Here is a 13,213-nt window from a genome sequence, read left to right as displayed (position 1 = left end):
CAAGCAACTCTACGCCAATAAAATGGACAACCTGGAGAAATGGACAAATTCTTAGAAAGGTATAACCTTCCAAGACTGAAACAGGAAGAAATAAAAAATGTGGACAGACAAATCACAAGTAGTGAAATTGAAACTGTGATTAAAAATCTTCCAGCAAACAAAAGTCCAGGACCAGATGGCCTCACAGGTGAAGTCTATCAAACATTTAGAGAAGAGCTAACACCCATCCTCTCAAACTCTTGCAAAAAAATTGCAGAGGAAGGAACACTCCCAAACTCATTCTACGAAGCCACCATCACCCTGATACCAAAATCAAAGATACTACAAAAAAAGAAAATTACAGACTAATATAGAATAATGAATATAGATGCAAAAATCAACAAAATACTAGTAAAAAGAATCCAAAAACACATTAAAAGGGTCATACATCTTCATCAAGTGGGATTTATCCCAGGAATGCAGGGATTCTTCAATATATGCAAATCAATCAATGTGATACACCATATTAACAAAGGGAAGAATAAAAACCATATGATCATCTCAATGGATGCAAAAAAAGCTTTTGACCAAATTCAACACCCATTTATGATAAAAACTCTCCAGAAAGTGGGCATAGAGGGAACCTACCTCAACATAATAAAGGCCATATACAACAAACCCACAGCAAACATCATTCTCAATGGTGAAAAACTGAAAGCATTTCTTCTAAGATCAGGAACAAGACAAGGATGTCCAGTCTCACCACTATTATTCAACATAGTTTTGGAAGTCCTAGCCACGGCAATCAGAGAAGAAAAAGAAATAGAAGAATACAAATTGGAAAAGAAGAAGTAAAACTGTCACTGTTTGCAGATGACACGATATTATATGTAGAGAATCCTAAAGATGCCAGCAGAAAATTACTAGAGCTAATCAATGAATTTGGTAAAGTTGCAGGATATAAAATTAATGCACAGAAATCTCTTGCATTCCTATACACTAACAACGAAAGATCAGCAAGAGAAATTAAGGAAACAATCCCATTCACCATTGCAACAAAAAGAATAAAATACCTAGGAATAAACCTACCTAAGGAGATAAAAGACCTGTACTCAGAAAACTATGACCCTGATGAAAGAAATCAAAGGTGACACAAACAGATGGAGAGACATACCATGCTCTTGGATTGGAAGAACCAATGTTGTGAAAATGACTCTACTACCCAAAGCAATCTACAGATTTAATGCAATCCCTATCAAATTACCAATGGAATTTTTTACAGAACTAGAACAAAATATTTCACAATTTGTATGGAGACACAAAAGACCCCGAATAGCCAAAGCAATCTTGAGGGGAAAAAACGGAGTTGGAGGAATCAGGCTCCCTGACTTCAGACTATACTACAAAGCTACAGTAATCAAGACAGTATGGTACTGGCACAAAAATAGAAATATAGATCAATGGAACAGGGTAGAAAGCCCAGAGATAAACTCACGCACTTATAAATGCACAACTAATCTATGGCAAAGGAGGCAAGGATATACAATGGAGAGAAGACAGTCTCTTCAATAAGTGGTGCTGGGAAAACTGGACAGCTACATGTAAAAGAATGAAATTAGAACACTCCCTAACACCATACACAAAAATAAACTCAAAATGGATTCAATACCTAAATGTAAGACTGGACAGTATAAAACTCTTAGAGGAAAACATAGGAAGAACACTCTCTGACATAAATCACAGCAAGATCTTTTTTGACCCACCTCCTAGAGAAATGGAAATAAAAACAAAAATAAACAAATGGGACCTAATGAAACTTAAAAGTCTTTGCACAGCAAAGGAAACTATAAACAAGACGAAAAGACAACCCTTAGAATGGGAGAAGATATTTGCAAACGAATCAATGGACAAAGGATGAATCGCCAAAATATATAAACAACTCATGCAGCTCAATATTAAAAAAACAAACAACCCAATCAATAAATGGGCAGAAGACCTAAACAGACATTTCTCCAAAGAAGACATACAGATGGCCAAGAGGCACATGAAAGACTGCTCAACATCACTAATTATTAGAGAAATGTAAATCAAAACTACAATCACCTCACACTGGTTAGAATGGGCATCATCAGAAAATCTACAAACAACAAATGCTGGAGAGGGTGTGGAGATAAAGGGAACCCTTTTGCACTGTTGGTGGGAATGTAAATTGATACAGCCACTATGGAGAACAATATGGAGGTTCCTTAAAAAACTAAAAGTAGAATTACCATATGACCCAGCAATCCCACTTCTGGGCATATACCCAGAGAAAACCATAATTCAAAAAGACACATGAACCCCAATGTTCATTGCAGCACTATTTACAATAGCCAGGTCATGGAAGCAAGCTAAATGCCCACTGACAGATGAATGGATAAAGAAGGTGTGGTACATATATACAATGGAATATTACTCAGCCATAAAAAGGAACAAAATTGGGTCATTTGTAGAGACGCAGATGGACCTAGAGACTGTCATACAGAGTGAAGTAAGTCAGAACGAGAAAAACAAAGATCATATATTAACGTATATATGTGGAATCTAGAATAATGATACAGATGAACCAGTTTGTAGGCAGAAATAGAGACACAGAGGTAGAGAACAAATGTATGGACACCAAGGGGGGAAAGTAGGGGGGGGGTGGTGGTATGGGTGGGATGAATTGGGAGATTGGGTTTGACATATATACACTAATATGTATAAAATAGATAACTAATAAGAACCTGCTGTATAAAAATAAAATAAAAATAAAAAAAAAAAGGAATACCTTCACGGGCCAGATGCCATCAAAAAAAAAAAATTCATGTTATGGAGTTATGGTGGACAAGGTACAAGTGCAAGGCTCTAGTACGTGGCATATTATTTCTATAATTATTCTTAGCCTCTTAGGTATTCAAGAAATTATACCAATCAATTACATTGGCTTTAACTTCTGATATAAATGAATTGTTATAAATTCTCGGTAAGGTAAATATTATCATATGTATTTTATAAATAAGAACATTGGTGCTGAAAAGTTTATGCAGGTTGCTCAATTTTAACTCAAGCCTATATAAATGGAAGGCTTATACTCTTTCTACGACTCCATATTTCTTCTGTCTAATACACTATGCTATGCCCTGTAGGGTATACCATCTTCCTTTCGAAACTTTTCTGTCAGCTATTATGGCACTGAATTCTGTTGCTTTGCTCCTATTGCTCAAACACCTCTGTAGTCTTTATTTTTGATCTTGACTCTTCTGAATATAAGCATCTCACACATTTCTACCCTAAGAAGCCTCTCTGTTTTCTCCTCCCTTGTCTATCTTAACTCCAGCAACTTTAAATCATCAGTTTTCTATTGCCAGTTCTCCGAACTAAGTTTCTAGTTCTGCTTTGAGCTCCAGAACTAAAATCTCCAATTTTCTGTGAGATATCTCCATCTGATTGACTTAGGTTGGTCATGTCCACAACTACAACACATGATAGCAAGGAAATAACACTCCCTTCATAAATAAATTTCCCAAGAATGCCTGTCTCAGATTCCCTCATAAGAACCCTCAGACAGGCAATTCTATACATTGCTTCCTGAGTCATTTTTTAAAATGAAAATAATGTTATGTATACTATGACTATGTAAGATGTTAACATCAGAGAAGCTTTTTTAAAATCAATTGTCCAACTTTTCTACTAGAAGTCTAAAATTAGTTAAAAATAAAGAAGTTAAGAAAAAGAAATACAAAGTTCTTTAAAAAATAAAATAGTGTTTGAGCAGATCATGCCACTTTCCTCAAAATCCCCACTGGCTTGCTTCCCTTAAAGCTAGAATAGAATCCAGTCCTTATCAGTGTGTTCCAGGTCCTGGAGGATCTGACTCTGGTCACCTTGTCACTCTCACATCTACTATTCTCCCGAGTTGATCATATGCTTCTAGGCATACAGCCATCCCTTGGTGTCCGCAGGGGATTGGTTATAGGATCCCCCATGAATATCAAAACCTGCGAACGCTCAAGTCCTTTATATAAAATGGCATGTTATACTCAGCCCTCAGTATCTGTGGGTTCAGTAAATTCAACCTACCATGGATACGGAGCGCCAACTGTCCTAACATTATTGCTGTTTCTTACACATGCTAAGTTCATTCCTAACTCATAACTTGCCATTCTGTCTACTTGGAAAGCTCTTTCCTCACATAATCACATAGTTTGCTATCTCTCTTTATTCAGTCATCTTCTCAAATATCACCTTTCTAGAGATGACTACTTTGATAATCGTAACTAAAATAGTACCTTCCCATAACTGCCCATCTCTTATATTTTGTTTTCTACATAGCTTTTATAATTATCTGACATGATGTATCCTACATATTCTATCCTATACAGGAAGGTAAGTTTCATGAGAATTGGAACTCTCTTCACAAGGGCAGGAACTTATTTCTTCAGCATCTGGAACAATTTCTGTCACCAGGTGAGTGTTCAATTAGTATTTGTTAAATCACTGAATTGAGACACACCTACATAAATAAATTAAATCCCAATGATTGCTCCTTCCTATAAGAGTAAAAACAATCTACTTGGAGGAAAGGGCATAAGGCACATTAAAAGTAATAAAAATATAAGTACCAAATATAAAGTTTCAACTATGAAAGAGACTGCAAAGCCTAATTGTTAAATAACATATGCTATAGAAAACGTATTGTGTCCTTTTTGATGGGAATGTAGTGGGAGGGGGTGGGGGATGGCACATAAATCTCTGAGGCTTCTGCAGTATGAAAATGTTTTATTGAGGAAGTACTAAACTTAGACCTTACAAGACTGGTAAGATTCCTCTAGGTACACAAAAGTTGGAAGGGCATTCTAGATGAGGGCTCTGGAAGGAAAATGGCATAGGAGAAAGAACAGGAATGCAGAAAAAAGACCTGAGCTCCTGAACAGTCCTGGAAGTACAGAGAGTATAGACTGGTAGTTTAGATGACATGGCTGGAAGGGAGATTAAAGCCAGATTGAAAAGAGCTGTGAGTGTCTTTCACAAAAATTGTTTATATGTTCCCACCTGCCTATCCATTTAGTCTCTCATCCTCTAGGAATATTACCATCTATCCCAATATCATTAACACATAGCTGTAAAAACACCCTAACACAATGCTATAAACTGTCAGAATGTCATGCAGGTGAAATCCTACTAATAACCTTATAACTTAGGTAACTGTCAAATAACATCCCCATAATATCACCAGCAGTATGGTAAGAACCTGACTTTCAAGTTGGGAAAGTACAACATGAAATGTTAATGACTTTTATAAAGTCATACTGTAAATTATTTTATCTGCTTGTAAAAATGATTATATTGCCAACAAAACTAGAAAGAATGGCAATACTATAATACTTAGCACACTACTTCACATTTTAGACTGTGTGGGACACATATCATACCTGTGGGTCTCTGTAAATTCTTTTGTACTAAAATTCTTCTCAGAGTACCGTCCATGGCCGCTTCTTCTATGTGGGAGTGGTCCCCAACAATGGTCCAGTACATCATCCTGAAGAGATAGGTCAAGTTTGTTAGCCTGGTGAATCTGCTGTTACAACCCAAAACAGGGTCTCTTCAGACCCTGTGCATCAGAATCACCTTAGAGTCCCTGAAAATTGCCTGAAAAAGCAGATTTCTGGACCCAACTCTAAACCTACAGAGTGAGTACCTCCAAGAGGGGGCCCCAGGAGTCAACAATTTAAAAGTCGTACCTATTCCCTAAAATTTGAGAGCCACTGTTTAATAGGCTCACTTGATAGGCAAAGTTCAATTTTGAAAATTTCCTTAAAATTTTAGAAGAAAAATATTTCTAACACTTGAAACTATCTTCTTGTCGTGACAGAATATTCATTTTACTATAGATGATGCATCAATATGCTTTTGTTTTTGATATAGTAACTATTTTCTCAGACATAAATAATTTTCTCCCTTAGAAGACACCACACAACATAATTCTAGTAAGTAAACAGCCGTTGCCTCTTTTTACTCAGGATCTCATGATCCACTTTATGGGTGATTAGGAGTTTTATTTAACATTTCCCTATTTCCTTTTTGGTCATTGCTTATAAATAAAAAATAAGAGAATAAAAAAGGAAAAAATCAAGCCGAGTAAAGGGAATATTTGTGTTAAATTGTTTAAGTTTGTTTATACATATGCCTCCATTTTTTATTACCAGAAATAGCCCAGATCACTAATATTCTACACTTAACATGTTTAATATTATTTTTAATGTCTCAAAAATTCGATTTTAGATTAACTACAGTGGTTATGTTTTTCACATCAGTTTCATTAATCTGAATGCACACATAACATATACACATACACTAAATGTATAAAGTAGCAACTGTTCAGGAAGAAGAATATATTTTGCACCACCATTTGGTGTGAAAAGGACATGCTCTTGTACAGAAGGAGTAGAGGGATTTTCAGAAGTCTTGTGAATCTATTACATGTTGAACACTCTTCCAGAAGCAACACTACAGAGCATGGGTGGGACAATCTGTAAAAATGGGTACTCATATCAAGAAATATAAATAACCAGGTCGTTAACCTACCCTCTTTTAGGATTTACAGCAATAGCATAGGGTTCTCCAGCCATATTTGTTAAGAGTCTGGTGCAGTTGGGGCCATTCAGCTGTCCTACGTTGATAGAGTACCTCAGACTGGTCCAGTGAGTAGTGTAGTAACTGAACCAGTGCATTCTAGAATGGTCAGTCCAATAAATATTCCCGGCAACCCAGTCAACTGCAACGTCCCTGGGCCTTTTAAATTCAGGACACTAGAAGAAAACAAAACAACAAACCACAGTATTTTCAAAAGCAAATTGGCAGAGGTTTTCTATATCTATACATTGAGATTGTTTGGGAATCTTATTAACATGGTCAGGTGTTAATTGTTACATAGACTTTTTAAAATCCCCAACATACTTTATTTTATTCTTAGTTTTTATAGATGTATAATTTCACAAATCCTAAGTATACAACTCACTGGAGTTTTACCTATCACTGCCCCTGTTTAACCACCACCCTACTAGAATACTTCCAGAATTGTAGAAGGTTCACTTGTGACCTCTCCCAGTTAGTATTTCTCTTAGAATAAGCATAATCCTAACATCTAAATCATAGATTAGTTTAAACAAATCCACATAAACAGAATCATACTCTTCTATTCCTGACTTCTTTGACTCAACATCATGTTTGTGAAATATACCCATATTGGTGTGCATGTCAGTTATTAATTGTTTTTTATTTCTGGATAATATTTCAGAATATGAAATATTATTATTCATGAATATAAATCAATTTGTTTACCATTTTACTGGTAATATATATTTTGCTTGTTTACAATTTTAGGCCATTACAAATAAAATTATGAATATTCCTTTACGTGTCTTTTGGTGGACACAAACTCTCATTTCTGTTGAGTATTTAATAAGAAATAGAACGGTTGAGTCTTGATATACTTATGATTGTTTAAATAGATAGGGCTAGAATTTTTTTTTTCAAAGAGTCTGTATCAATATTCACTCTCTTCAGGAATTTAAGAAAGTTCCAGTTGCTCTACATCCTTACCATATATAATTTGATTTAAAATTGAAAAAGAAAGTTAATACAAATAGACACATTTAGAGAGATACTATATTTAAATGTCTTTTGAGGAAAGTTACAATCTCTGTCATTTATATTAAATCTGCTAGCATGGATTTTCTGTGCAATAGTATGTTACTGAATTATTGTGAGACAAAGGTAAGAGGGTTCATTGGGAATAGACAGCAAGGAAAATAATGTATGCTGTGCCCTTCAGTTAACTTGATCACTTTGAGCAGGAACTAGTGTAGTAATTAATTTGACGTGGTCAGGTTTATTGTGCATAAACAAAAGTGAGAAGAAATTCTCAGGGGTATTATATCAAGAATAGAAACAATTATTTGAAGGTCATTATAAGTAGACATGTAGTCAATGTGTAAGAGCATTGTTAGGACCTGGTAACCAGTGGAAATATGGGTTTTTAACACATGACTGTTCTGTGATTTACTAGTGAACACATTTTATTAAAGAGTGGGCTTGGATTAAAAGAAAACAAACCGAACTTCTCAAAAAGAACGTGAGATGCCAAGAAACAGGAATTACAAGTCACTGTCTGCCGTGTGATTACTGAGATCTCAAAGAAGGAAAATATGGCTTGAACTAAACACAGAACTCACAGAAATTTCCAATGACCTTTATTATCAATCTTTTCACTTATTGGCTTAAAAACTAAAATTATGAAATTTTACAGTAATCTACTTCTCAACTCTAATAATAAATACTCTCCATCTACCCAGTGATATCTCATAGCTAACTGGAAGTTAAATGAAAAGCACTCTACAATATAACATGGTCTAAACATGCCATATAAATAATATTCATAAATGGGTAGACTATAAAGATTTGTCCTAGCCAAAACACAAAATCATTTTCAAGTGTTCCAATATTATGTAAATTAACTGTAATTCTTTTTTTTTTTCTGATTTGGCAGGAGTTAAAAGTAAATATATCAAGTGGTATGGGCTTGTCAGTGTAAGTCATAAATTTATACACATGAGAGACAATGGGAAAAAATAACCATTATAAACTGTGTAAAGCCTGCTGGAGCATATTATCATTTTTTAACACCACTAGAGCAATCTTTTAGCATGCAGAAATATGATATCAGTTGTCTAGCACGAACATAGAAAAATACCTATTTTGGCTTTATCAGATGTTAATATACATACATAATTTTCTATCCTAACGGTATCCTTGCTAAAATAGGACATGTTTTATGCAAAGCTTCACTTTTTTGAATTTAAGACTTTTATTTTATTTTGCTCATGCTCAAAACAGGGCTGATTATCTTTCTATTCTATATTTCTACACCTGGACTGCTGACAATTAAAACCTCAGATTCCTAATGATCACAGAACATTCAGAAGTTTGATTTTGTGATACTTTTTCAGGTAAGCTGGCTGGTGAAAATTCTATTAATGGTGAATTCCAGAAGGATATATCAAACTTAGGTCACATTACTAGAGTGAAGAATATGGCTTAAGGAAAGGGAAAAATGTTACTTTTCAATGCTGAGCATAAGAGATGCTGAAGAGTTATAGAGTCATTTAAATCTATACAGTTATTCTCTGGTTCCTTGATCAAGGAATCCCTAATGTCATTCTGGTATCAACTAAAGTAGTTAGAATATGGGATAAGGATGGTCGTGCCCAATAAATTCAACCTAAAGTCATGAATCATCAGTGACAAGATGATTCTCAGAGAATAATGGCAGCAGGGTGAAGATGTTACTAGGTGCTTATCCTCAGTGACTCACAATATACTGAATGCTCAATTATTCTCAACACTGAAAAGAGAAGAATTGAACAGAAGAAGAAGAACAACAACAAGAGACAGCAATAGGATGGTCTTATTATTAAGGAAACTATGGTGAAATTAGGAAATCACCTCTACAGTGAGTTCTATAGGAAATAAATAATCCCTTTCTATTGCTCACTACTTGACCAGGATTGTGAATAGCATTAGCCATCTAAAAGGGATTCTCATATTGAATGAATGTTGGTTGGAGAGTGGCAGGCAAATTCCTGTTGGGTCTTATGGAGAAGTTCAAAATCAATCAGGTACATACAAAAAGTGGGAAAACACAGAAAAAGTAAACTGAGGTTCTTGGCATGGAATGGAGACTGACATGAAAAACAGAAACAGATAGTTAAGCCATTTGTCTCTAAAGAGACTGAAAACAAAACAACCAAACACATTAGATTGGAAATATGAAGAAAACATGAAACTCTCATTTGCACCTTTGGCTAGCACTCTAGACAGACAGGCCAATGAACTAGAGACACTAATGAGATATGTCATGTTTAAGAGACTGCAGAGGCGTGTGGTTACCCAGACAACAAAAGGCATTGCTCATATTTTTGCACAAAGCAGAAGACACATTTTGACTGCTTTCTCCAGACAGATGATTTCTTTCCTAATAAGCTCTCTAAATACACAGCCAAAGTTTTGAGTCCTGAGGCATTCTTCTTCATAGAGATATATTAGTCGAATGAATGAAATGCTTAAAATCTTACAGAAAAAAATGGCAGCTTGATTGTAACAAAATCAGAGGTTACTGCTTTAAACTACCAGTCCTTTACAGCTGTGGATTGTAATGTATCTGGCACAATTCCAGCTTCAGTAAACTAAAGATACGTCACTGAAGGCATTTGCTTTAAATCAAGGAAAGAGGAAAATCTATGAAAGGAGAATGCAAACATTCAAGCCATGGAAATGCTACCTTTTGTAAAACAAAATTCCTATAGTCAGCAATATAATTTAAGAAAATATAGTTAACACAAGGATAGATTGAAGTGGTCACATATTTCATTTGTTCATGATTTTTCACCTTTGTGTATATCTAAGAAAAGAAAATTCAGTTCATTTTGCTAAAGTTAATTATCTCCTGTTGCAATGCTAGTAAAACAAAGATGTGAAGACACTGTAAAGAACTTGTGCTTGTGTGGTGGGGGGAGTCCACATTCAATAGACAACATCCTGAAAAGACCCAGATTTGTCTTTGGGTTACAGGGTCAATATTGTATGTGATTTTATCGTTTTTTAACGTGCTCAGTGTTCTTTAAACTTATTTGTTATGATTTACCACCCGCCCTCCATAAAAAGCAAAACCCACTCTCAAAACCTTCATTCACACTACCAGCTAAACAAAAGATATCATGGAAGACTAGAAAGCACACAACATTTGAAATCAGAAACTTGGTTTAAGAGCCAGTCCTAGTTTCTCTATAAATTATGTGGCACATAAAAATAAAGGATTTGGATTAGATGATCTGTTAAAGTCTTTAGCTTCTAAACACGAAATTATATAACAGTTTAAAACATTATCCATTCTTTACAAATCTTAAGGATGCATCTAATGCTAAATATGAATTTTCATGCATTAGTCAGTAAGTGAAAAATTTGTTGATACTTATGGGGTCAGTTTTGACATCATCTCCCTATGTGAAAGACCTGGAATTAAGAAAGCAAGGTGCCTTCTGATATTTACAGTTTAAACAAGCACAACAGCTGAGATGTAAGGCAGAACTATCTGAAAGTAGAGATTGCAAAATGATACATTGAGGACTAAATTTAAGTTAAAGTTTAAAAAAAAAACCTTTTAAGTAGATTCTAACTTTAAAATTAAGAAGATATCACTTTAACAAATTAAACTTTTTTTTTCTTAAAAATTAAGGATAAATAAGATAGTATATCAAAAGCGGGCTAACATTCCAGAGTAGCAGAGTCAATCAGCTGCTTCTGTTTTAATGAGATACATCTTCAGTTTGCCTCTCTCACCTGGATCCCTAATGTTCTGTCCAACCTGTTTCACTCATTTATCTTACCTATATAGCTGGTTTGCAACCCATGCCTTAAAGAGACCAAAGAATTCGACTTTAATGAATAAATCATGTATCTATAAGAAAGGGGGTTAAAACAGCAATAAACACATGGAAAAAGAAGAGTCAGAGAAGCAAATGTTGAGAGTGTGTCTCCAGAGTCATTAGGTAAGCATCTTGTAGATAAACTGGAATACTTATGTAGCAGATATGTAAATGTGTATGTATATATATATGAATATGTACACATAAATTGGGCCATTATAGTTCAATGTCTCTCCATCAAGTTCATTCAAATTATGAATATATAAGTGTATGTGTACATATACATAATACTGAATTTTATATATCATTTTCTTTCCTGCTTCATTAACACTAGTTACCTGCTGTTTCATTACATCCTAGATAAACTAGCAATCCATTTTCTTTTTTTTTTGAATTTTATTTTATTTATTTTTTATACAGCAGGCTCTTATTAGTTATCTATTTTATACATATTAGTGTATATATGTCAATCAAAATCTCCCAATTCATCCCACCACTACCACCCCCCGTTGGTGTCCATATGTTTGTTCTCTACATCTGTGTCTCTATCTCTGCCTTGCAAACCGGTTCATCTGTACCATTTTTCTAGATTCCACATACACGCATTAATATACGATATTTGTTTTTCTCTTTCTGACTTACTTCACTCTGTGTGACAGTCTCTAGATCCACCCAAGTCTCTACAAATGACCCAATTTCATTCCTTTTTATGGCTGAGTAATATTCCATTGTATATATGTACCACAACTTCTTTATCCATTCATCTGTCAGTGGGCATTTAGGTTGCTTCCATGACCTGGCTATTGTAAATAGTGCTGCAATGAACACTGGGGTGCATGTGTCTGTTTGAATTATGGTTTTCTCTGGGTATACGCCCAGTAGTGGGATTGCTGGGTCATATGGTAATTCTGTTTTTAGTTTTTTAAGGAACCTCCATACTGTTCTCCATAGTGGCTGTATCAATTTACATTCCCACCAACAGTGCAAGAGGGTTCCCTTTTCTCCACACCCTCTCCAGCATTTGTTGTTTGTAGATTTTCTGATGATGCTCATAGTAATCCATTTTCTAAGTCTAAACAGAATGTGGAATAATAATGCGGTCACCTTGTAGGCTACTTCCTGGGCATACAATTGACATTCTTCAGATGGTAGTCAGTCTTTTTGTGAGCCTGTGCTTTCAAACATTAAGAGTTAGTTCAGTTAGGCCTTTTGGAAGAACTGAAAGCACATTACGTAGGCTGAGATCTCTAATACCTAAACCAGACCAAGACCAATCTCAATGATCACAATAATAATAAAAGTGGTGTCTTCTTAATAAAGGAACTTTGATTCATTAGGGTAATTAAGGGAGGCAGAGAAAATAATGCATATTATAATTGTGAAGTTGCATTCTTGTAAATGAAACATGATCTATTTATGGCTAGAAAAAAATGTGGGTGTATATGTGTATATTCATGGGTGTGAAAGAAGATGGGAGGGGCGTGGTAGGAGATGAGGCTAAACATCATGGAGAGGCTTGTAAAACAATGATTTTTCAATGGAAATCCATTTGAATGTTTTAAGTAGGGAGATATGATGATGAGTTTAATGTTCTAAGATTATTTTGGCTATGGTGTGAAGAATGGCTTGGGGCTGGGGACCAAGGAGATACAGGAAATTCAGAGGAGGCTTATTCTCCCCTCTGGCTTATTCTCTCCAGAGGGGAGAATGTGAAAGTTTAATCTAGGCTT

General features: G+C 35.0%; 1 protein-coding gene across 1 annotated transcript in view; it reads right to left on the bottom strand.

The window, feature by feature from the left end:
* Positions 1 to 13,213, bottom strand: part of LRP1B (LDL receptor related protein 1B) — a 1,905,856-nt gene that overhangs the window by 116,300 nt on the left and 1,776,343 nt on the right. Inside the window, exons 79-80 of the mRNA XM_082395829.1 lie at positions 6,586 to 6,809; positions 5,433 to 5,539 (exon numbers count right to left, since the gene is read on the bottom strand). Of these exons, the coding sequence (XP_082251955.1) occupies positions 5,433 to 5,539; positions 6,586 to 6,809 (331 nt within the window). The remainder of the gene's footprint in view (positions 1 to 5,432; positions 5,540 to 6,585; positions 6,810 to 13,213) is intronic.

This window comes from Balaenoptera borealis, assembly GCF_965194805.1.
Source record: "Balaenoptera borealis genome assembly, chromosome: 6".
Taxonomy (NCBI): domain Eukaryota; kingdom Metazoa; phylum Chordata; class Mammalia; order Artiodactyla; family Balaenopteridae; genus Balaenoptera; species Balaenoptera borealis.
Note: the sequence above shows the minus strand (reverse complement) of the source record. Positions and strands in the feature narration are given on the sequence as shown.